We start from the raw sequence: 23,651 nt of genomic DNA on the forward strand, positions 1-23,651 counted from the left end.
CATCCAAAGCACCCCTGAATTACATTGTTACATTATAATAGCACCAATACATTTAAGCATCATTCCCACCGGGCACGATAAGATATATTGTTTAAAAATCACTCTAAACTCAAGTGGATGGCAGCGTTCACACAGAATATTAAAAAAAAGGCGAAGATATTTGTTGTAGACTGAAGAAGAATGCACCAAGTACAGTGCAACTCTGGTCCGTTTTACAGTCAAACTAGTCCTGTGCCCGGGGGGTATGCACACTCACAGTATATGAGGGATTGAATGTAGGATTCTCAGAAGTAATGTTGGAGAACTCAGACCGGTGCCCGTTAGTCACCATTGACGTCCAGTTGTGCAATACCCGTTGTATCATTCTGTGATGTCAGCACTATGACGTCAGCATGCAGACAGACAGCCATGGTGGCGACACTGTTATCAGTGATGTCAGCATGCTCATCTCCAAATGGGCATTGTTTCGGCATGCGGCTGTTAAACAGCCGCATGCTTCGTCTATGCGGTTTCCAGAAACCCCATAGACTGTGAGACTGCACTGCATATGTGGCAGCAGGCTGGCCCTGCAGCACAAGAAAGGTCCCAGTGGAGGTAGTGTGTTATGCCTTTATGTCCCACTTGGGAGTTGGAACAAAGAGGATTAGGCCTAAGTAGTTAGTTAAGTAACTATAGAGTCAGTGGTTCCTATTGTTTATCCTCACGATGCTATTGGATAAAGGTGTAGTATTTGCAATGAATGTATCTATCTTGAGATGTTGTTTTGCGTTAATACAATAGAAATGGTGACGGAAGGAAAATAAAGATCAATACAGATCGACCAGTGTGAATGTATTTGCATTTTTTTCAGGCAATCTCTCAACAAATTTAGAAAAGGTTAGAATATATATTTCAATATCCTGCGCTCAATGTATGTTTACAGTAAGTAAATATCAATATGCCCATGCATCTGTTATTTGTTTGGCTTGAGTTTATGATTTCAGCATAGGCCTACAGTTTTCTCCCATGAACACCTTCTGTTACTTGAAGAAGATTCTGGACAGTATTTGTCATTGTTCCAATAATAATAACAAACATTTGCACAAAGCAAGCATTTGTCTACTCTGCAAATAAGAGCATTAAAAAGCAAAAACCTGAGACGTAGATTTAGAATGGATAAAGAATATGAGATTAATTTGCGATTTATTTTTGATTAACTATGGACAATCATGCCATTAATCAGATATGATGATTGACAGCCCTAAATCCCTAATATAATCGCCAAACCAAATGTAGAATCGGTCTAATATCCGATCTGATCCGATCTAAAAGATCTTCACGGCTATAACCAGAGGCGTCAATTGGGTATGGCAAGTTATGGCACCTGCCATACCTAGGCTACAGGGGGGGAAATAATAAAATGTACTTTTCATCCTCGCGCGCGTGCAAGACACCAGTCATGTTGCCATACCTTAGCTTTTGCTGAGCTGACGCCACTGGCTATAACCCCACCCACTCTGTTCCTTCCGAGTCTACCATTGGTCAGTTCCAAGGCGTGACGTCGGCGTCGGCGCACAGCACGCACACAGCAGACTTTCAGTACAGCAGGAGCATCCAGAGAGACAACAAGGAAGGCTTTGCTCCATCTACCAAAAAAAACATAACAAGAGTCAACCTCCGAAATCCACCTTCATCCGTCGGAAATTCAACAGCAATGTCATCGCAAATACCAGGAGCATAAAATAGACACTTCCACCTTCACGACGAGCCCGGTATTGTGTTATTAACACTTTGGGAAGGTTTTAAAACGAGTGGTGAAAGATTGGGAGATTTGACTTGGATTTGGAGGAACCGGGTCCGGGTCGGTGGGGGTGCTGATGATCATCGCACCCAAGACCGACCGAGTTCGACATAAAGGGAAGAATTGCAGCGTTTCCAGAGGCTTTTAGTGACACATTTGAAGCCATTTCTTTTGTCCCTTTTCCCCTACCCGAACACTTTTGTGCATTTTTGGAGCTAGCGACCTTTTATTGCTAGCCGAAACCATAAATTCTCTTTTAACCATGGAATTGCGAGTGGGAAACCGATATAGACTGGGCAGGAAGATTGGAAGTGGGTCGTTTGGAGATATTTACCTTGGTGAGTTTATTTTATTTTGTATTACAGCCGCATAGTTACTGCTAAACAGCACAAAGAGTGTAACTAGAAGGTCTCTAATGCTAGCATGCTAACTCTTGCCTAGCTGCATTTGGTGTCTGTCTGTTGGACCTCAAGACAAGCTGACAGTCAGTCAGCTGTTCACTCACTGTGTGTCTGCTGTTAGCAATAGCAAGTAGCAACGTTAGCTAGCAAGTTGTGTGTGTCTTTAATCTTTTAATAGCAGTCTCATCATCTTAAACATTAGCCAGGTTGTGTGCATACAGGTTACTTTGTGTACGTGTGTTACTGCTGACAATGTCTCTGTCTGTCTTGTCTGCACTGTCATCATTGTGTGTTTGTTTTGTGTTGATGGCAGATAATGTATGTGTCCCAAGACCACTTTTCAAGATAGACAATATAGTCTGTTGTTCATTTGCATTGGACTTTACTAAGGGCAGCTTGTTAATATGGGCAATGTTGATGAGAGATGACCCACTATATCATGCTGAAAAAACATGCCACAACATGTCTGTGTGAAGGTTTAACAATAACTGGTCTGTCTGTGCAGTGTGCAGTAGACTAGGACATGGACAGCACTTTAGCCATTCTGTCTATACATTGTCTGTTTTGTAAAATTAACACGATAAGCTGGGCCATTGTGTAGAAATGACTATTCAATGTATGCATTTTCTAACCAGGAGTCCCGGGAAGTGTTGTTAAATAAAGTAGTATGCTGTGTAAAGTAGGGTGACCATTTATTCAGTGTAAAGTAATCTGCAAATACTATTTGGAGTGTGCCCGGCATTTAATTCCCTCAAATTCTAGGGACATTTTTAGATATCAGAAACCTTTTTGTACCTTGTCCCTTTTATGCATTGGCGATGAGGTGTAGAAATCTAGAATGGTGGACAAGACATGGCTGGTTTAGCATCAGACCGGAGGTTTGATGACTTGATTCAAGATATTTATACAGTTGACAGTCTCCGAGGCATGACATTTGTCATTTTCCAAAGCTCAGCTTGGGCATCTAGTGCTAGTCATTCCACCCTCCTAGTGGTCCCTGTGTGTTGTGTGTTGTGGTAAGCTCTATCTGGCTAAAATGATCTCTCTCTCTCTCTCTCTCTCAAGCCCAGGCATATAACTCTGTACACACTGTAACAAAGGATGGGAGTATCTCCACTTCTCCAGTGTTCATGTGTGGACCTGTAGTAGTGTAGTTGGTATCAAGTTTTGTAGAAGATATATTAACACATCGGTTAAACAAGCAGGGGAGTTCTGAGGCCCCATGGCTGACTGTATCCCCATGAGTCATAGTACTGTAACATCCCCAATGCTGTATTAGCCAGGTCCACTTCATTTCCTTTCACTCACAACATCAGCAGGAAATGTCCACGTCCTGCCTTGACCTCCACTGTTTTTTTATTTTTTTATTTGATAAAACGTCACAACTTATTCCATACAAAGCCGGCATTCATTTTCCTCATATTGTGCCTTGCAAGGTCGTTTTACCCATGCCTACATCCATCCATTTGGCTCTTAACAACAAACTGCCCCAGGGCTAACTTGTGCCACATGATCAATTGGGAATTTGTCATGATTGATTGGCTTGTCTCTCACCCCATTGTGCTACAGGCCAGTGTTGGAGGTGAACAGGGGAATCCTTTGTCATGGGTCTGATTACAGTTGGAATGGGCCTTTCTCTCTGTGGGAGGGTAGTAAATTAATGGATGACGTTGACCAACCACCAGCCACCTCTGTTCCTTACTGTAAACTGCGTTAACATTCTCCCAAACACTGTTATGCTTTTACATGGGCCATCTAAAGGCTAACAGACAACTACTTTTTTTTAAAGCAGTTCAAGTATCATTAAGCCATTGGATATACTATGCCGTATTGGATTGTCGATAATAGTGTATGGCAGGTTGGCATCTGATAAACTGCGCTGGCAGCTCATAGCCTTGTAGGGCAGTAGACTCCTCGACTGTGACACACTTGTATTGTTACCAAGTAGGACACATTAATGTGTGTCACCTATCACATTTGTTGCCCTACTTGAAAGTGTTTGTGACGGAAATAGATAGGCTATTAAAAGTGCTATTCGAATGTTTGGGAAATAATCGTTCTGTCTCAAAGGACAGACTTACTTCCAACGGATGGAAGTTTTCATTTGGACACTGTGGTCTTTGAAAACATTTGTTTTCTGCCCTCCAGCACGCTAACAGATGGAGCAACACCCAGTGGAATTATTTCTGTTGTTAGGCCAGAGGCTAAAAGAATACACGCAAACCCTGAGAGTAACGTAATTGTCTGTTATGAGGTGTCGAAGATGTTTTCCAATTTCCTTCAACGATACCGTAACCTCCCTCCACAAACCTGCTTTTTACCTAGGCTGTTATCGAACAATGAACATCAATGTCCAAATGTAATCACCTTTCCTGTATCCTCCAATGAAAACAGAAACTTTACTTGACAAGCGTGGAGTAGTAAGTAACTGTAGTTTAGAAGCAAACCTACCCGAACCGGCTCTTGCTCCTTTCTAGGCTTTGCAATAGTAGAGTGTACGGGCCGGGTAGTAAGTCTGTTCAGAGAAAGAGACACACTGATCCCATATGTTGAATCTGTAGGGCTGACATTCACATGTTCTGTGTCTTCCCACGTGCGTGTGTGTGTAACAGTACAGTACTTGGCCTCGTGCCCAAGTTTTCAAACCCACAAGTAGCTTTTTACAACCGTCCCCTTGGTTGAGTTGAGATATCCTTATGTAAGCATTGTATTGTGTTCTTCTCTTGCACCCCCCCCCCCCCCTTCCCCCTTTGTTTGAGTGGGATTGATGTGATGTCATCATTGGCTGTTGCTCAGCGACTCCGGGCCGCAGGGTTTTGTTACCTTCCACGGCAACTCCTGCTCCATAAGTAGTTGGCCATATTAATCACACAGTGGCCATTTTGTTCTTAACCACTTAAGCCCTCATATACTTTGCTGAACGGAGTATGGTCCAGGGACCACCAGACACCAGTGGTCCTTGAGGGGTTTCCAGGTGGTCCCCAGCTAAATGATGGAGATTTGGTAACCAGATGGACCCTTATAAGATCTTAAACTCATGAGTGTAAAATGAAACCAAATGGATCAACGACAGGCAACGACAATATGTTCTAAGTTTTGGGTCTGAGTGGCTAAATGTCATCAAATGGTGGTCTAATGTTAATTAAAAAATCACCGATACATCGGGGAGATAATGACCGATGTCGGGGTCCAAAAACAAACCGATACATCTTTTGGACCGATACATCGGTCTGGCTCTAGAACAGTGGTTCTCAACCTGTGGGTCGGGACCCCCAGGGGGTCCCCAAATTATTTTGGGGGGTCCCCAGATGTTTAGCTAAATGTTAACATTTTTTTCTCACTCAACAGACAAACATACAGTATTTTTAAAGTGACCGTTTAAGGACTTCAAATACCTTTTTAGTACCTCTGGTCAAACATTGGTCAAATTGTCAAATATTAGAGGCAGAAATTGTGAAAATAGCAGATCTACATGCTCACAACGCCTCGCGTTGCGAGGCGTTGTGAGCATGTAGATCGGCTATTTTCACAATGGAATAGATCGAGTCAAACTAAATTTAATGCCAACTCCTACAATTCCAAGTGCCTGTGCTGGGTGTGGGGTCTCCAGTTCAAATATGATTATTTTGGGGGTCGCGGCCTGAAAAGGTTGAGAACCACTGCTCTAGAGCATAGCCGATCTACAAGCTCACCACATGTAGCAACAAGAAGAACAGGATCCCCCCCCCCCCCCCCCCCCCCCCAGGGGTCTGTCCTTTCCTTGGCCCTTCCTAACTTTCACTCTACCGTAAATCTCTTTGCCAAAGAGAGCAGATCGACAAGCTCGCCACATGCAGCTGTAGATCTGCTATTTTCGTAGGCCCATTTTCCCAGAATGTTTGCCTACATGGCCAGAAGGACACTAGGTTTTCAAGTAAGCGATTAAATCAATAGTACAGAGAGTTTCCCACTCTCAAAATGGTATGATCAATATGCCCCCACTGCCTTGAAGAAGGGGATGGTTGATGGGTAGGAAAACGGTGACACTTGACTAGCACAAACCAATGTGTTATAATTACCCATCCGTTAACGACTCGAGAATGATTGCGAGGTGAGCATCTAGGATGTGTCGAGATTGAGAGGTGTACTCTGCCTGCTGTTTATTGGTTACTGGTAACAGAAGGTGCTGAGGTCATTGCTTGGACTGGCCACTCTGGACGAGGGTCCATTTCAGTGTGACTTGCGTCTAGCAATGTGTCATTCCTGCGCTTGTCCCAGTAGGCCTTATTTTGCCTGGACTTGCTTGCGTTGGATACTCTACTCTGTTCCCCCCCTTGCATACTGGTGTTATTGTCATGAGAACTAAAGTAACAGGGTTTAATCATTATACATGCTCAGATGTGTTACTGCTTACATTTTCAATAATGTGCCGGGAAATACATCTTTTTTTATTAGTGTAGGACAGTGTTTCTCAACCACTGTGCCTGGGGACCTTTGGTGTGCCCCTGAGAAGGGTCAAGTGTGCCCCTTGCAACTGCTTGAAAGTTGAAAGCCAGTATTGTATTTATCATTTTAAAAATTATTTAAACTAGTGAAAACAGCCGATCTACAAGCACACAACGCGTTGTGTGCTTGTAGATCTGCTGTTTTCATGAAAACATGTGGGCCCATGCAGAAAAAAGGTTGAGAAACACTGGTGTAGGAAGTTAGAATATGCTAATACAATTACAATGGCGTTTATCAGACGATCTTACCCAGACAGCAACGTCTTACAATGTGTAACTGGTGAATGGTCAGGTGAGAACCTCCAGTCAACAAAAGACAGGGTCAACTCAATAGAGTGCAAAGGAAACAATGCAGCACTTGAATGGAACTTCCTAGCATCTGTCTAAACAACATGCTATCTAAATCACTGGTTCTCGGTTCTCACCCTTTTCAGGTTGCGACCCCCCAAAATAATCATATTTGCCCACCCAGATAGTCACTTGGAATTGTGAGCATTGCACATTAAATAGATATTTTCACAATCTTTGCTTCCTTTATATTAGTTGACAATTTGGCCAATGTTTGGCTGGATTTATAGTATAGTATGTTGATTACTTGTGATGCAGTAATAGTCTTTTTTACTTTTCTTTCTTTTTTGGTATTAAAAACATACTTAAAGGAGCTATAGTCAACTTTTTCATTGTAGGGCCGACACTTTGTTTACATCCTAGTCTATAGACTAGAATGTAAACAAAGTGTCGGCCTGACAATGGCCAAAATGATTATTTTATTATTATTTTACACTTTTTGTGGTCATTTTTGAATAGAAACACATATATGAAGCTGTATTTAAAACATTAAAAAATCTAAACATTATCTTTATTTTAGCATCCGTTTTTCAAGAAAAAGTTGACTATAGCTCCTTTAAGTTGTCACTTCACTTTCATCTGGGCACCCCCGCCCCCAAAATAATGGGGGGAGCCCCCTGGTGGTCCCGAACCCACAGGTTGAGAACCTGTGCCACTGATCTAAATAACATTCTTAACCTTTGTGTTCAGGCAAAAACAAATCTAAAGTTGTTGAAACGAGGGGGGACAGTGTCTAAAGAGAACCCTTGATTCTTCATTGGATACTACGTTACTGAGAGCTGCAGAAGCTCTTCACCTTAGAGGTGCTTGAAATGTGAATTTAAAGGGATAGTATAGTTCGACCCCCCAAAAATACTTTTTCTCTATTGATGATTACTCACCCCACGGAGACTTGAATTCATGGATATTGTTTTGTTTTTGTCCCATTCCTAAGCCTAATAATTTGATGACCAGCAGTGGTTCCCTATGGGGACACAAAGAGCCTGCTTTGTTTGTTCCTTATGGAGACACAAATAGTCTCCTTAAATTATTGGCTTAGGAATGATTTTTTTTAATAAAAAATAAATAGGCTATATATCCATGAATTCAAGTCTCCGTGGAGTGAGTAATCGATGGAAAAATGTGTCACCATGTCATCTTCAATGCACGTAATGTTCGCCCTGGTAAAAATTTTTGACGCTGACGCGACGCCCGATGGCTACAGTGGAGCTTTGGCGTAAGGCTTAGGTAAGCTTCGAGGCGAGCTAAACATGTGTTATACGCTTTAGAAGAACACAGAGTGAGCAGTCCGGCAATATACTTTGGCTCAGGCCCAACTTCTCTATGTCCGTGAGTTGTGATATTACGCAATGATCAATGTATAATATGGTATGTATGACTTCTGATGTTATGCAATGATGTATGTATGGTATGCATGACTATGCATGAGTGGATTGAGTTCTGTTTGTAAATTTGGCCTGTTGTTCAAATGACAATTTTACTAATCACTTGAACTGGGGTCGCCGAGTGATTTATGCCTTGTGTTTGAGCCCTAAAGCAGCACCAATAGTGCAATTGGTGCTGTATGTATTGTACCATATAAGCGTGCTTACTAGGGGGTTTGTATGGTGCAGCAGTCTTAATAGTACAAAACAATATCTTTGAACTCCAGGCTAGAATCTGTTTTTGCAGGCTTGAGGATGACAATAGGATGGCTATATCCTATATCAGTGATTCTCAAAGTGGATTCCAGGGACTCTCAATGTTCCTTTATGGGGGTCTAAATTGGCCCTTAAAAGTCTGTAACTTTGACAGTGTACAAATGGTACCAAATGGACCCTAACGGGTCCATTTGGTACCATTTGTACACTGTCAAAGTTAAGGGAAGACCTTCAAATTTCAAAGTGTAAGAAGAACCACTGCCCTATATCATTCAACACATTAAATTGTGATTATTAGAATTAACAATCGATTATTTGTATTCGTTATTTCTCTGTACTTTGATAACGGCACGTTTCTGAGAGTGAGGGATCCTGTTCCATTGCAAGTTGTGTTTACCATGTGTGTATCAGACATGAAATAGTATTTAACAGTACAGGAAGGAAGCGCACATTCTGTGGTTTCCCTCCCCACACGGCGAGAACAGAGAAACACACACAGGGTCCCGTAATGAACATACATACACCACATCGTGCACGGCTACACATTGGCCCTCGCCATATTCTATTAGGAATGGGACGATACGTGATATTATCGTCTATCGTGATAAAGAAACACTCACGATAATCGTATCGTGGAGACATTTATCGTGATATCGTCCTCTGCCACTGGGATCAATTCACCTTTTATTTGCCGAGCTGCATATTATCTGGTACCATTTCAAATCTCTATTGGTAAAACATACTTATAATATACGTACTTGATACAGTCTATTTTTCACTCTCTACCAAATCTCTTTGCCAAAAAATAGCCGATCTACAAGCTCGCAACGCGTCGCAAACGCGACACGTTGTAAGCTTGTAGATCAGCTATTTTTTGGCAAATGTCCCACCCCAGGATAATGGATTTTGATTATCGTGATAATATCGTCAATCGCGATTTCTTTCTTTCTTTTGTCACAATAATCGTGATACGTAATTTTCATATCGTCCCATCACTACATTCTACTTTGACTTGGCATCCTGGAGAAGGGGCTCAGCCCCAGCCCGCGCGTCGCTTGTGCCACTGCCAATAAGGTGACCAGCTGGCCTGCTCCACAGGGGCTGCCTTGCCGATGGAGTGGCATTAGTACCAGAGCTCATGACAAGCGCCTCTCTCAGGGGCGTCGGTTCAGAAAAAGCTATAAGGTATGGCAACATGAGGCGTGCGTGCAATACACCAGTCATGTTGCCATACCTTATTGCAACAGGCATGATACATTTATTTTAAGAAGTACATTTTCTATAATGTAATTTAACAACATAACCGGCACAGATAGACAAAGAGACATTCATGGATTTATATTTAAAAAGTAACTTTTATTCTTCCCCCCTGGACCCAGGGTATGGCAGCTGCATACCCCTAGCCCAGCTGCAGCTATACCATCATCCACCCATGTTAAAACAAGGAGGGAATGATACTGCAGTTAGTTAGCTAGATGCATTAGTATCTAGGCTGGTTATACTAGGCTAGCATACCCCTGCCATACCCAATTGACGCCCCTGGCCTCTCTCTGGAATGGAATGCATCTGCTCGCCTGCTTGTTACCCAGAGCCCTAGAATGGAGAGTTGCGTCACTCCCGTTCACTTCATGGGGCCAGGTCTTCTACGCACACATCTATTGGCGTATAGTGACAAACGGCCAACCAGAAGTTTACAAAATGCATTGAAGTCTATGAGGTGTAAAGTGACAATGAACCACGTGACCAGCGCTGTTTCTGACCCCGCGGTGACACCACTCTCTGATTATACTGCTCTGTTGTTACCTAGTCTACCACCACCTTCAGTGTTTGGCGTCGCGGGGGATTTTGCTTGCTAGCATTTCTGCGGTTTGGCTCGTGCTCCGCGGCTTCTGTTCCCACTTCCTTCTTTCCAGTGCCGTAGGATCATCTTAACCGCTTTGATCCCCTTCATATTAGTTGGGTGTAAAACAGTTAGTTATCAACAGATTCATTGTCATCATCGTCTCTGTCAATCATTCATCATTGATTTAATCGATTGTTATTCATTCTAAATCCATAGATTTGTAAAAAGAAAATCACCTGCAAACTTCCCCTAGAAAATAATACTGTTCCTGAAGAAACAGTGTGGGTTTAAGAAGCATGCCAAGTACAGTATGATGATGTATAGATAATACAGTCCATCATTATATTGTCCAATCTGAATGGAGGAAAATAAATTCTGCATATCGTCACTGTCGGGCAGAAACCTTGTATCTCCAAGTTTCAAATCTTATTTTCTTTTTGTAATGTAAAGCCCTGCTTCATCATACAAGACCGTCGCACAAAAGTAGTGAAAACAGCAGATCTACAAGCACACAACGCCTCGCACCGCGAGGCGTTGTGTGCTTGTAGATCGGCTGTTTTAACTAGTTTAGTTCATTTTTTAAATGATAAATACGAAATGAACGGTTTTGGACATACAAGGTTTCCACCCGACAACGACGATATATACACATGGTTAAACACACAAAGTCGTGCATTGGAGCGGCTCGCACCTCTTAACAAATAACAGATCTGCAAGCTCACAATGCGTCACATCATGACGCGTTTTCGCATGTGGTTAAAGACATGGCTGCTTTATTGGAGAAGGGGTGGGGGGGAAGAGATGTGAGGACGGTAACGTGAGGCCCAAACTGGGAACCACATTTCACCAGCACATGTTCTTGTTCTAGCCCGCTGAGTCTCCCATGTGATGCAACGCAGCACCCTAATGCCTTCCACAATTACAAAACCTTTCTGTTCCTCAAGTCTTGATTCAATTCACATTGAATTTTTATTCAATCACCTTTTTTTATCAATCACTTAGGGCTGTCACGATATGACATTTTATGTGACGATTAATTGTCACTCAAATAATTGCGATCAACGATTTAAGTGTTTTGTCGTTGATAATTACATTTCTGTTTGGCTTTTAGGCTTTGAAGTTGCACATGGTAGATATGACACATAACCTAAATATACAAAGAATTACTGACATTATTTGACAACTTTCTACTTAAAAAATAACATTGATAGTGGAAATAGCCGATCTACAAGCTCACAACGCGTCGCGATGCGACGCGTTGTGAGCTTGTAGATCTGCTATTTCCACTATTTCTGAAAATGTTTTTATTTTTATTTTGCAACTGGTCTGATTTGTGTTCGTGACAATTAAGTGTTGCTAATGAGTGTGTTCCATTCCAGGTACAAAAAAAAATGTCACTTGTTAGTAAAATCTCATCAGATATTGCTTGCCTGCTTGGTGTATGAACTGAAAAAAAAATAGCCTATGATTATTCTTAAAACTAACAGTCTACATTTTTCAAAAGTCGTTTATGTGCATAGATTGACGTGTGACCGAAGAGTGTATTTGACCACTTGAACCCTAGCATCCCTATTCTGGGAATGTTATTACTTTTAGGCGAATGTTTGCAGGAAACATTTACCAACTAGAAGCAGTGCTCTTCCGAGCACAGGTCTCCACCAGGCTGTGCATCCTGGTGGTGCTACTGTATAATAGGCAAATGTAAAAAGGGTGGCATATGTTCTTCACCTTAGATCTTTCATGGCAATCGGACGCTGCATGCATGATTTGAAGCATTGTGTTCCAAAAATGTGTTTTGCTAAAGTCTACCTGCTGGTGGCGCTATAACAGGCCAATGTGAAAAAGGTAGCATTTGTTCCTTGACCTAGTGGGAATATGTGTGGCAAATTTCACGGTAATCGCAAGCTGCGTTGATGATTTGAGGCATTTTGTTCAAAAACTGAGCAATCCTGCAAACTTTGGAAGCCAATATTAGCCAATCAGGATGGAATATGAAATATCAGACGGATCGTACTTGATCACATGACTATAGAGATACTGTGTACCGATTTGCATGATTTTTGGATAAAATCTCAAGGAATAATAGGAAAAATTGTGTTTTACTTAAGTCGGCCTCCTGGTGGCGCTATAAAAGGCTGATGTGAAAAATGCAGGGAAAGGGTTTTTCCTTGGCCTCTAGGGAATGCGCTTACAAAGTTTGAAACTGATCGATGGAGTTATAGGTAAAACCTCAAATCGGCCTGTTGTAGCGCCACCATGAGGCTGCTTTCAAAAATTTTAAGTGGCATTTCTTCTTCGACCTAGTGGGAACGTGTGTGCGCGATTTCATGATAATTGCACTTTGCGTTTGGGATTTGAGGCATTTTGTTCCAAACGGCTCAATCCTACAAACTTTGGAAGCCAATCTTAGCCAATCAGGATGGAATATGAAAAATCGTACAGATCCGTGTCGATCACATGACTGTCGAGATACTGCCTACCGATTTGTAGGATTTTTGGACAAAATCTGTAAGAGTAGTGCACAGAAATGTGTCTTGCGAACATCGGCCACTAGGTGGCGCTAGAAAAAGCCCATTTGAAAATTTTAGGGCAGAGGTTCTAGATTGGGATCCAGGGAATGTGTGTGCTCACTTTGGCAGCGACCGGGCCAACGGCGACTGAGATTAGCTGCACACAAACTGCGAGGACGGACGGACGCACGGACGGACGGACGGAGGGGAAAACATACTCTCCCTCAGCCTTCGGCTGGTGGAGACAATAACCACAGATACTGTATACAGTGTGAGCTTGTAGATTGGCTATTTGCTATGACGAGATTTGGTTTAGAGGGATAAAAGTAAGGGAACTAGTATTTCCCTGGGGCCGTGGGGGATACCAGTCAATGACGTTTTTACAGGGTTGAAGTGGTTTAGTTGGTGGGACTTATGAGCCTCTCACTCAGTCTCCCCCCTGATTACATAACCTGGCGCGCTATGCACTCTGTGAGCACATCCATCCATGCTCCTTCAACTTTGGAGGAGATGATTACACTCAGTCTTCCAAACAGTCCTCTAGCAAGGAGGGCCCTTAACAGGGAAGACACCATGATCAGACCATAGCCTATAGCAGAATTATGGCAAGAGTTATTAATCTACACCAGGGGTCTTCAACGTTTTCAGGCCAAGGACCCCTTAGATGAGAGAGATGAAGCGGGGACCCCCACAACCTGTTCGTAGATTCCATATAGTTTCTTTGTTTGACAGCACAATCGTCGGTGTATTTTGGATTCATGTTAAATTTGTGTTCTCAGATATTTAACCACTTGAACCGTCAATACTTAATAAACTTGACATTTCACTCTGTACTTAGTCTGCTCTTTTTCCCCTCTACACCAAAGCTCTTTGTCGAAAATAGCCGATCGACAAGCTCACAACGCCTCGCGCTGGGAGGCGTTGTGAGCTTGTAGATCTGCTATTTTTGGCTAAAGTTCTCCGAATATGGACACTAGGGTTCAAGTGGTTAAAAAAAAGAGAAAAAAGGTTTCTATCACTGAAAGATTTGGAGGACCCCCTGTAGTAACTCTGAGGACCCCCTAGGGACCAGACTCATGATCTACCCTATTGTGATGGAAGATCCTTACGGGATCAAAATATTGTCTTATATAAATGAAAAGTAGTTGCACGTGCAAGCTCGAGACGGTGCTCTTGGCTAGATCCGCTACTTTGTTTTAAGAACCTTGTAGCTAAAAGGCAGAAGAGGAAGGGCAGCTTTCAACCAGATCATAGGCAGCCACAGTTTCCCAAAAGGGGAACCCAGTGAACTGTTCGTTGTTTTATTTTTGCGGACGGCTTAAGGGAGCAGTTTTGTTTTTAGCAGCAGCAGTGTCTCTGATGTTGCATAACTCCAACAGGTCCCTACTTGGATCTCTCTGTCTGTGGCAGTGCAAGGAGGGAGACCGAAAACAAAGTAAACACACTGTCACATGACAGTGTGTAGGGGCTCGCTTATAGGCCTTGTTTGTTTGTTCAGTTTTGTGGAAGTTAACCCATTTAGGCCTAGAATTATTGAATGTTTTAACTTAACCAGTGAAAAATAGCAGATATACAAGCTCACAAGCTTGTAGATCTGCTATTTTTGAAAAAGTCGTGAAAATGTGTTCAAATCTTTGAATATATGTACTTTCAAAGTGAACGTTTGTAACTCAAATTTTGCTTCTGGGTGGTCCCTGGAACTAAATATTTTGAGATGGGGGTCCGTGGCCAAATACATATCATTTTGGGGGTCCTTCACGTGAAAACATTTGAAAACCACTGACACAGTAGTCTGAGTCTCTCAAGAACAGACTAACTGAGCTCCAGTTAAGTGAAAAGGACCATTTCTTTGACGATGGCTGGCCAGATTGCTGACATAGAAACATAGGTTTTTAAAAAAAAAAAAACCTTAGAAGGATTCAAAAGACATTTATAGAATCGTGTCAAAATTCAAATTTTCACGATTTTTCAAAAATGGCAGATCTACAAGCTCGCAGCGCGGCACTCGGTGCCGCGCTGTGAGCTTGTATATCTGCTATTTTTCAATAGTTAAAGCATAAAATAACGATACACAATAATGTGTACCCGTTCTAAATGCCAGAACTTGCACTCTTCAATCATAGCTCAAAAGGACTGTATGGGTAGAGTAGTGAATCATGATATCCTGGGCTGGGCCAGTCACACATGACACTATTATCTCCTGTTTCCTGTCTTTCTGGGCTGTGAAATAAACATGTTATGAAAGTTATGAAGAAACTATGTTTTGACTGCTACTTTGTCGAAGACGAAAGTGCAAAATCTTTGAATTAATTTGAAAACAAAGGTTTCTAGTTGAGAACATTTACTTCATACGCAAACAAAATAATCAAAAATAAACATATTTTTAATATACCTTAAAATTGTTATTTTCGATTAAACAGCCCTCTTCATAATCTTTCAAAAGTAGTATATCGCCGTCGTCGGGTGGAAACCTTGTATGTCCAAGCCCGTTTGTTTTGTATTTATCTTTTTAAAAATGAACTAAACTAGTGAAAACAGCAGATCTACAAGCACACAACGCGAGGCGTTGTGTGCTTGTAGATCGACTGTTTTCACTGCTTTTGTGCGATAGCCTTGTATGACGAAGCAGGGCTTTACTTGATGAAAAAACTTACAAATTTGAAACTTGGATATACGAGGTTTCTGCCCGACAGTGACGATATATAAACTTGTGAACTGCATGTCGTCGTCTATTTACAGAAAACTCATAAAATATGGGTGAAAATGTAAAAAGAAAGAACACATCGGCTGCATATTTGGCGATATACTATGATATAATCACAAAGATCAAATCATGACCAATAACTCCCCAGTAGGTCTTGCTGTCGGGATCTAATTTTCATCAGTGGCTTCAGACCGTACAGTTGGACCGTCTGTACACGTGCACAATGCTGTGTTTGTGTGTGCATGCATGCAGCGAGCGATGCAAAAATATTTGCGTACTTACTGCGGTTTAACAGCTTCCTGGTTAGACTTATATGTGAGAGAGCTATCTGTCTGAGCACGTCTAGCCAGCCGTGCCACAAAGAGAATACACGCACGCACGCACGCACGCACGCACGCACACACGCACACGCACACGCACACGCACACGCACACACACACACACACACACACACACACACACGTAAGAAATGTACATACACTAGAAGTTTGCGGCCCTTCGGGCCGCAAAAGTCTAGAGTTCAGGCCGCTGCGCGGCCTTCACCGCCATGTTGCGGCAGTGTGGTGTGTGTAATGGCCAAATATGGTAGTTTTTTGAGAAAAAAAATTTTTTTAAGAAAAAAAAGTTTTTTTGAGAAAAAAAATAAGTTTTTTGAGAAAAAAAAAGTTTTTTTGAGAAAAAAAAATCTTTTTGAAAAAAAAAACATTTTTTAAAAAAAAATTTTTTTGAGAAAAAATTTTTTTTGGGGGGAAAAAAACGCGTGCACGCACGCACGCACGCACGCACGCACGCACACACACACACACACACACACACACACACACACACACACACACACACACCCCCCTCTGTTGTAATTCGATACTCTACTCTGCTCAGCTCCTCTCCCCCCTCCCTCCCCCTCCCTCCCTCTGTAACTTGATACCCTGATGATCATTTCAGCACTGGCCAGAATGTTCAGAATACTATGTCAGGACTGGCTGCTCTGCGTGAGGCGAAAGGCGAGATGTTGTTAAATTGAAATAAATGCCGTTCAAAGAGTGGCATGTTTAAAATGTGGACAGTTGTAAATTTTCACGCTTGTTCGACGTGGTGGCTATGTTTGTGAGAGGTGTAGCGAGACAATGGAGCTAAACATTCAGGTTCTAAATTGTGACCACTTTGTGTTTGCTCAATTGTATGTATTAGATAACACTCTATACCAGGGGTGGGCAACTTTGATAACGGCGAGGGCCACTATATTTCCACCTTCACTCCAGAGGGCCACATTGCATATTGCCAAGTCCTACTTTGTCATTCTAGTATCTCATACAAAAGAAGCAAAAAGTAGCAGATCTACAAGCTCAAAACGCACCGCGCTGCGATGCGTGTTGCTGTTGCCCATGTATGCTCTATACTTTCCAACTACAACACGACACACTGTTATGAGGCCAAAACTAACAGGGATGAATAGGGCTGTCACAATTATTACATAATCGTCTAATCGTGATTATTTGACATTATCGCAATTATTTTGTCATAATCGTCATAATCGTGAATGTTGAAAAATGTCCGAAATAGTGGAAATAGCAGATCTACAAGCTCATATTTTTTAAGTAGTAAGTTGTCAAATATGTCAGTAATTTCTTTGTATATTTAGGTTATGTGTCATATCTACCATGTACAACTTCAAAGCCTAAAAGCCAAACAGAAATGTAATTATCAACGACAAACACACAATTAAATCGTTAATCGCCAATTATTTGAGTGACAATTAATCGTCATGTAAAATGTCATATCGTGACAGCCCTAGAGACAAACACAGGTTGCCTCCCCTGTGAAAACAGATCCTGTAGGCTGTAGCTTGGCTGTGAAAAGACATGGATGTCGCGGTTTCATTTATACATCATTATACTTGTATTTTGACCTTTCCATGTTGGCGACAAACCTGCAGCTTTGCTTAGTACTCACTAAAACATGCAGAAAGATTGTGCTTATCAATGCTGAGAAAATCAAGCTGCTCCAGACTATTGGGCTCCGCGATTATGGCCGGAGTGTGGGTGTTGTTGAGTAGAGACCGGGGCAAGGTGCAGTTACAGCTGACAAAATAACATGTCTGGATTAATCGGCAAGTTACACGATGACCTTATTGGGTAAAATCTCAATTTTCTATTAAGACCTAGACCATACATGGGCAACTGGCAACATACATGGGTATCATAGCTTAATGACTAGTACTAGTCTTTTTTTATGCCCAATGTATTTGTATTTAAGTTCATAAAGTTAACATATATACAATTTTAAATTAAATATTTTCAGGATTCCAATTAAAAAATACCCCAAAATAATTCAGAATTCCAATTCCAAAATAGCAAAAATAGTCGATCTACAAGCTTTTCTGCGACGCGTTTTGAGCTTGTAGATGGGCTATTTTTGATATTTTTGACTGTATAATCCATTGTGGCCCTTTGGAGTGAATGTGAAAATATAGTGGCCCTCTCCATCATCAAAGTTGCCCACCCATGTCCTACCTAGACTGTTGAAGAGAACACTATCAGGGCTGCTAGTATTGATTAGGCTCTCTCTCTCTCTCTATTTCTTTGTAGATTTTGTCTGATGGTGTCATGCAAAAATATATATTTTAAAAAAATGGATGATCTACAAGCCTATCTATTTTCCATAGTTTTTAAATAATTTAGAATTATGTTAAATATTCAAATTGATTATGTGTGTGTGTGTAAGGAATATCTCACATCGTTTAACTTGAGATGCAGTTCGGTGGCCTACATACCTGGGTAGCCAGCGTAGCCGCTGTATAGTACTATGACGACGACAGCTTACAAATGGAAGCGTGGACATGGTGTTTCTGTGCTCGAGGGCTCTGGCCCCTCCCTTGGCTGTGAATGATGGTTAGATAATGCCATGGATGAGGGAGGGGGGGGGGGGAGCATTTATTAGTTGGACACACAAGGATCAATGATCTGTAGTGAGCCACGGCTGCTGTCAGTTAAAGGTTACACATGGAGAAATCAATGACGTGCTTTTAGCCTATAGGTTTTAACCCTTTATAACCCCAAATGGAATTCCAGGCCCCAACAGCTTGGTTTAGAGCCGGGTTCCCCAATAGGCGGCCCGCGGGGGGGCTACTGTCTGGCCCACACCAACCCCAGTAATAATGGTGGTATAAGAAGCAGCAACAACACTAGTATATCTTCGTTGTCGGGTGGACATCTCGTATCTCCAAATGTGTACGTTCTTTCGCAAATCATACAAGGCCGTCGCACAAAAGTAGTGAAAACAGCAGATCTACAAGCACACAACGCCTCGCGGCGCGAGGCGTTGTGTGCTTGTAGATCTGCTGTTTTCACAGGTTTAAATCATTTTTAAATGATAATTCAAAACGAACGGTTTTGGACACCGTCGCCACCTGCAATGTTGTGGCCCTCGGCTTGGTACCCTAGACATAATTCGGCCAACCCTGGTTTAGAGGTTTGTCCTAGACTTGTACATTATTCCCTTCATGTAGCTTATTAACATATTAAAACCATGAAGGCAGCATCTGTGTCATTTTGTACTTTGGCTGTTCAAAAAATAGAAGATATACAAACTCACAACATGTCACATTGTGACTTATAGCTTGTAGATCTGCTATACGTTTTGCAAATCATGGAATATATAAAAATAATTAAACATTTTTAACTCAAATCTTTGCTTCTGGGGGTCCCTGGAACAACATATTTTGAGATGTTGGTCCGTGGCCAAATACATATCATTTTGGGGGTCATTGACATGGAAAAGTTTGAGAACCACTGATATAGCAACGAGACATTTCTAGAATCAACCTCTAGCTTAAATTCAGTTTGATAGAAATGATGGCGAGAGCCGAGAGGTATGAAGGTCAGAACTCGACTGGTAATCAGGAAATTGAGTGAACTGTAAGGCAGTGAGATGGTTATTACTGAAAATGAATTTTCGTGGTGAAAAATGTAACCATCACCATATTGTCCCATTAGAGGAGAACAATGGGCAGCAGCCTGCCTGCCGCAAGGGCTGCTGCTATGGGTTCAAGAAGATGCTGACGTTGGACATTATTTCTTTACCAGAAACAGAATTGGGCATTGGGCAACCCTGATGTCCAGTTAACCCATTTAGAACGGACACCCAACACATTATTGTGTATTATGATTTTATGCTTTAACTATTAATAAATAGCAGATATACAAGCTCAGCGCGGCACCGAGTGATGGTAGATCTGCTATTTTTGAAAAATCTTGAAAATTAGAATTTTGTCCCGATGTCTTTTGAATCCTTCTGAGGTTTTTTGAAAAAACAATGTTTCTATGTCAGCAATCTGGCCAGCCATCGTCAAAGAAAAGGCCCTTTTCACTTAACTGGAGCTCAGTTAGTCTGTTCTTGAGAGACTACTATGTCAGTGGTGGTTCTCAAACCTTTTCATGTGAAGGACCCCAAAATGATATGTATTTGGCCACGGACCCGCATCTCAAAATATTTAGTTCCAGGGACCCCCCAGAAGCAAAGGGTTGAGTTACAAATGTTCGCTATAAAAATACACATATATTCAAAGATTTGCACACATTTTCACGACTTTTTCAAAAATAGCAGATCTACAAGCTCGCAGCGCGGCACTCGGTGCCGCGTTGTGAGCTTGTATATCTGCTATTTTTCAATAGCTAAAGCATTCAATAATTCTAGGCCTAAACTGGTTAAGTTTGAACCCAGCAACCAGATGGACAGATGGACCCACTTATACGGGACAACAACGGCAGGCTTTGAGAGATGAATTACCATTGGTTTTATATTACAGTATGTTTATTAGCCTGTGTTGTTGAGCTGATTGCAGTATATGTATATACAGTATATATATATGTATAGCTCTGTCTTGTCTGTGTTTATTTAGTCACAAGCGCTTGTTAATACTTTTCATTGGTTGCATATTTACAAAAACCCACATACAGAACCTGGCAGAAATAGCTGTTGTACAAGATTAGATTTGCTACCACTAAGTATAAATTAGTGCATTGATTTATAAACATAACAATAATACCCTCGGCAGCATAGGGGCGGCATAACTCAGGGGTAGAGAAACTGTTATTAGAGCACGAAGGGTTCCCGAAGGGTTCCCAGTTTGAATCCGGGCTCCCCCTGAGTTAATGTCGAAGAGTCCTTGGGCAAGACTCTGAACCCCTAATTGCTCCCGGTGAGCAGGTTGGTGCCTTGCATGGTTTCCTCTGCCACCGGTGTATGAATGTGTGCGTGAATGGGTGAATGTAATGCACAATCTATGTAAAGCGATGTGGATAAAAGCGCTATATAAATGCACCATTTACCATTTACCATTTACCCTCGGCAGATGTTTTTCTGGCGCACCTCAGTTGTGATTGGATTTCACTCCCTCCGAAGTAGTGAGTGACCAATCATGGCCCAGTATGCAAATGTAGTGCAGGTTTATTATCAGCAGAGGCCCTTTTTTCTAATTCGGACCTTGGAAATGCAGGTTACATCATGCAGAGATTCCAGACTCATATCTACGCTGTGATATTTGTCTGGTTCATACCAAGCTAACTCGTTGCATTTGTGTCTTATGGTGGCTGTGCTAGCAACCATACAGATAACAAATATGACACACACAGACAGTGTAGCTTAAAGTCAGCATGGTTTTGATGGCAATTTGCACTCTGGAACGTGAAGGGGGAGGACGGGATTTCTTTGTAGCGAGGCCAGAGATGGGGAGAGAAAATTGCCAGGTCTGTGTTTTATCTTGAACACCGGATTTGGAATAGGATTAGTGTTGTGTTCAGGAAAGAGGGATGACAAAGATCACCTCGGCTGAGCATCCAGGGAGAGGTCGACTGACTGACTGGCAGTGGTGGTGATCCACGCTGTTATCACCAGCAACACAGCTGGACTGATCGTTGCCTGAATGCCTGGCCCGTGTTCCTTTAGTGACCCTTTTCCATGTCGGAACTAGGCCTCTGTCACAGTCGTTACCTAATCGACCGATCACAATTTATTTGAGCTAAATCACAATTATATTCCACATTCATTAGAATCGTTTGCTTTAACCCATTTAGGCCTGAACACATTATGACGCAATAGTTTATGCTTTAACTATTGAAAAATAGCATATATTTATAAGCTCACAGCGCGGCACCGAGTGCCGCGCTGCGAGCTTGTAGATCTGCTATTTTTGAAAAAATCTTGAAAATGAGATTTTTGACCCGATAACATAAGTGTCTTTTGAATCCTTCTAAGATTTTTTGGAAAAACCGATGTTTGTATGTCAACAATCTGGCCAGCCATCGTCAAAGAAAAGGTCCTTTTCATTTAACTGGAGCTCACTTAGTCTGTTCTTGAGAGACTACTATGTCAGTGGTTCTCAAACCTTTTCATGTGAAGGACCTCCAAAATGATATTTATTTGGCCACACAGACCCCCCATCTCAAAATATCTAGTTCCAGGGACCACCCAGAAGCAAAATTTGAGTTACAAACGTTTGCTTTGAAAATACATTATATTCAAAGATTTTCACACATTTTCATGACTTTTTTCAAAAATAGCAGATCTACAAGCTCGCAGCGCGGCACTCGGTGCCGCGCTGTGAGCTTGTATATCTGCTATTTTTCACTGGTTAAAGCACTCAATAATTCTAGGCCTAAATGGGTTAATCTGCATCTGCCGTCGGGCAGATGGGTAAATGAATGCCCTACTTGATCACACTACAGCGGCACTCAAAAGTAGCAGATCCACAAGCTCGAAACGTTGCACAAAGCAACACACGTTGAGCTTATAGATCTGCTACTTTTGCCCATTTTGAGTTTTGGACCACAGTATGATACCAATATCAAAATATGCATACAATAGGCACGTTTTGATATTTGGTACCGGTCATTGTCTACAGTCAATTCTTTGCACATTTTAGGAATAGGCTTTATAGATATAGGTATTTGTCATACAGTATGTGCAATGTGCAATTTTGTTTACAAAGCCTAAAAGGCTAAACAGAAATGTAATTTCTATTTACTGTTTATGTAACATATCAATTTTCAATGCCAGAATCACAAATCATGAAATCATTCATCCCAATTACTTATATGACTTGCATACTATGACATAAGTAAATGTCATCATTGTGACAGACATGAGCGCAACGCTCTGAATGACATGGAGTTCCTCCCTGTTCATTCCTACTACATGGTAAAAGGCCCTGCTGATTGTGGATTAGCCACTGTACACTGTCTGATGAAGCCAACCTGTGTGCGCGAGCCTGTGCGTCTGAGCATGCCAGCCCTCCTGAACATCTGCGGGTGATCTCGCCAAAGGCGGCGTGCTGTTAATTTGAGACTTGTTTTAAATGAAGTTATAAATATAACGTCTCGTGTTCACATTCCAGGTTTAACTGCAAAATGTCGACAAGCTAATGTTTGTCCTGCCTTCACCGCACAACTGCGGTCGAACTGTGTGTGTGTGTTATGCGATGTGTATCTGTATGGATGTCTCATGTTTGTGTCTTCCTTCTTTGTGCAGGTACTGATATCTCGGTGGGCGAGGAGGTGGCCATCAAGTTGGAATGCGTGAAGACCAAGCACCCACAGCTCCACATCGAGAGCAAGATCTACAAGATGATGCAAGGTGGAGGTATGAGGATAAGGCCGGCATCATTTTTGCATCGACACATAACCTACAAAAAAGCAAACCTACGATGTATTTCTCCATAATAACTAACATGTTTGGTCCACCAAGCTAACACCAGATCGTCGTCGTCGGGTGAAAAGCTTGTACGTCCAAAACCGTTCGTTTTTCATTTTTCATTTTAAATATGATTTAAACTATTGAAAACAGCCGATCTACAAGCACACAACGCCTCGCGGTGCGAGGCGTTGTGTGCTTGTAGATCTGCTGTTTTCACTACTTTTGTGCAACGGCCTTGTACGATGAACCAGG

General features: G+C 41.9%; 1 protein-coding gene across 1 annotated transcript in view; it reads left to right on the top strand.

Annotated features, from left to right (window-relative positions):
- The first annotated feature begins 1,654 nt into the window (after nucleotides 1-1,654).
- The window catches only part of LOC308283457 (casein kinase I-like), a 46,290-nt gene continuing 24,293 nt past the window's right edge, over nucleotides 1,655-23,651 (top strand). The window contains exons 1-2 of the mRNA XM_080723892.1: nucleotides 1,655-2,118; nucleotides 23,235-23,345. Coding sequence (XP_080580018.1) covers nucleotides 2,043-2,118; nucleotides 23,235-23,345 — 187 coding nt within the window. The 5' untranslated portion in view covers nucleotides 1,655-2,042. The remainder of the gene's footprint in view (nucleotides 2,119-23,234; nucleotides 23,346-23,651) is intronic.

The sequence above is a fragment of the Nannobrachium achirus genome (assembly GCF_963921795.1).
Source record: "Nannobrachium achirus genome assembly, chromosome: 4".
Taxonomy (NCBI): Eukaryota; Metazoa; Chordata; class Actinopteri; order Myctophiformes; family Myctophidae; genus Nannobrachium; species Nannobrachium achirus.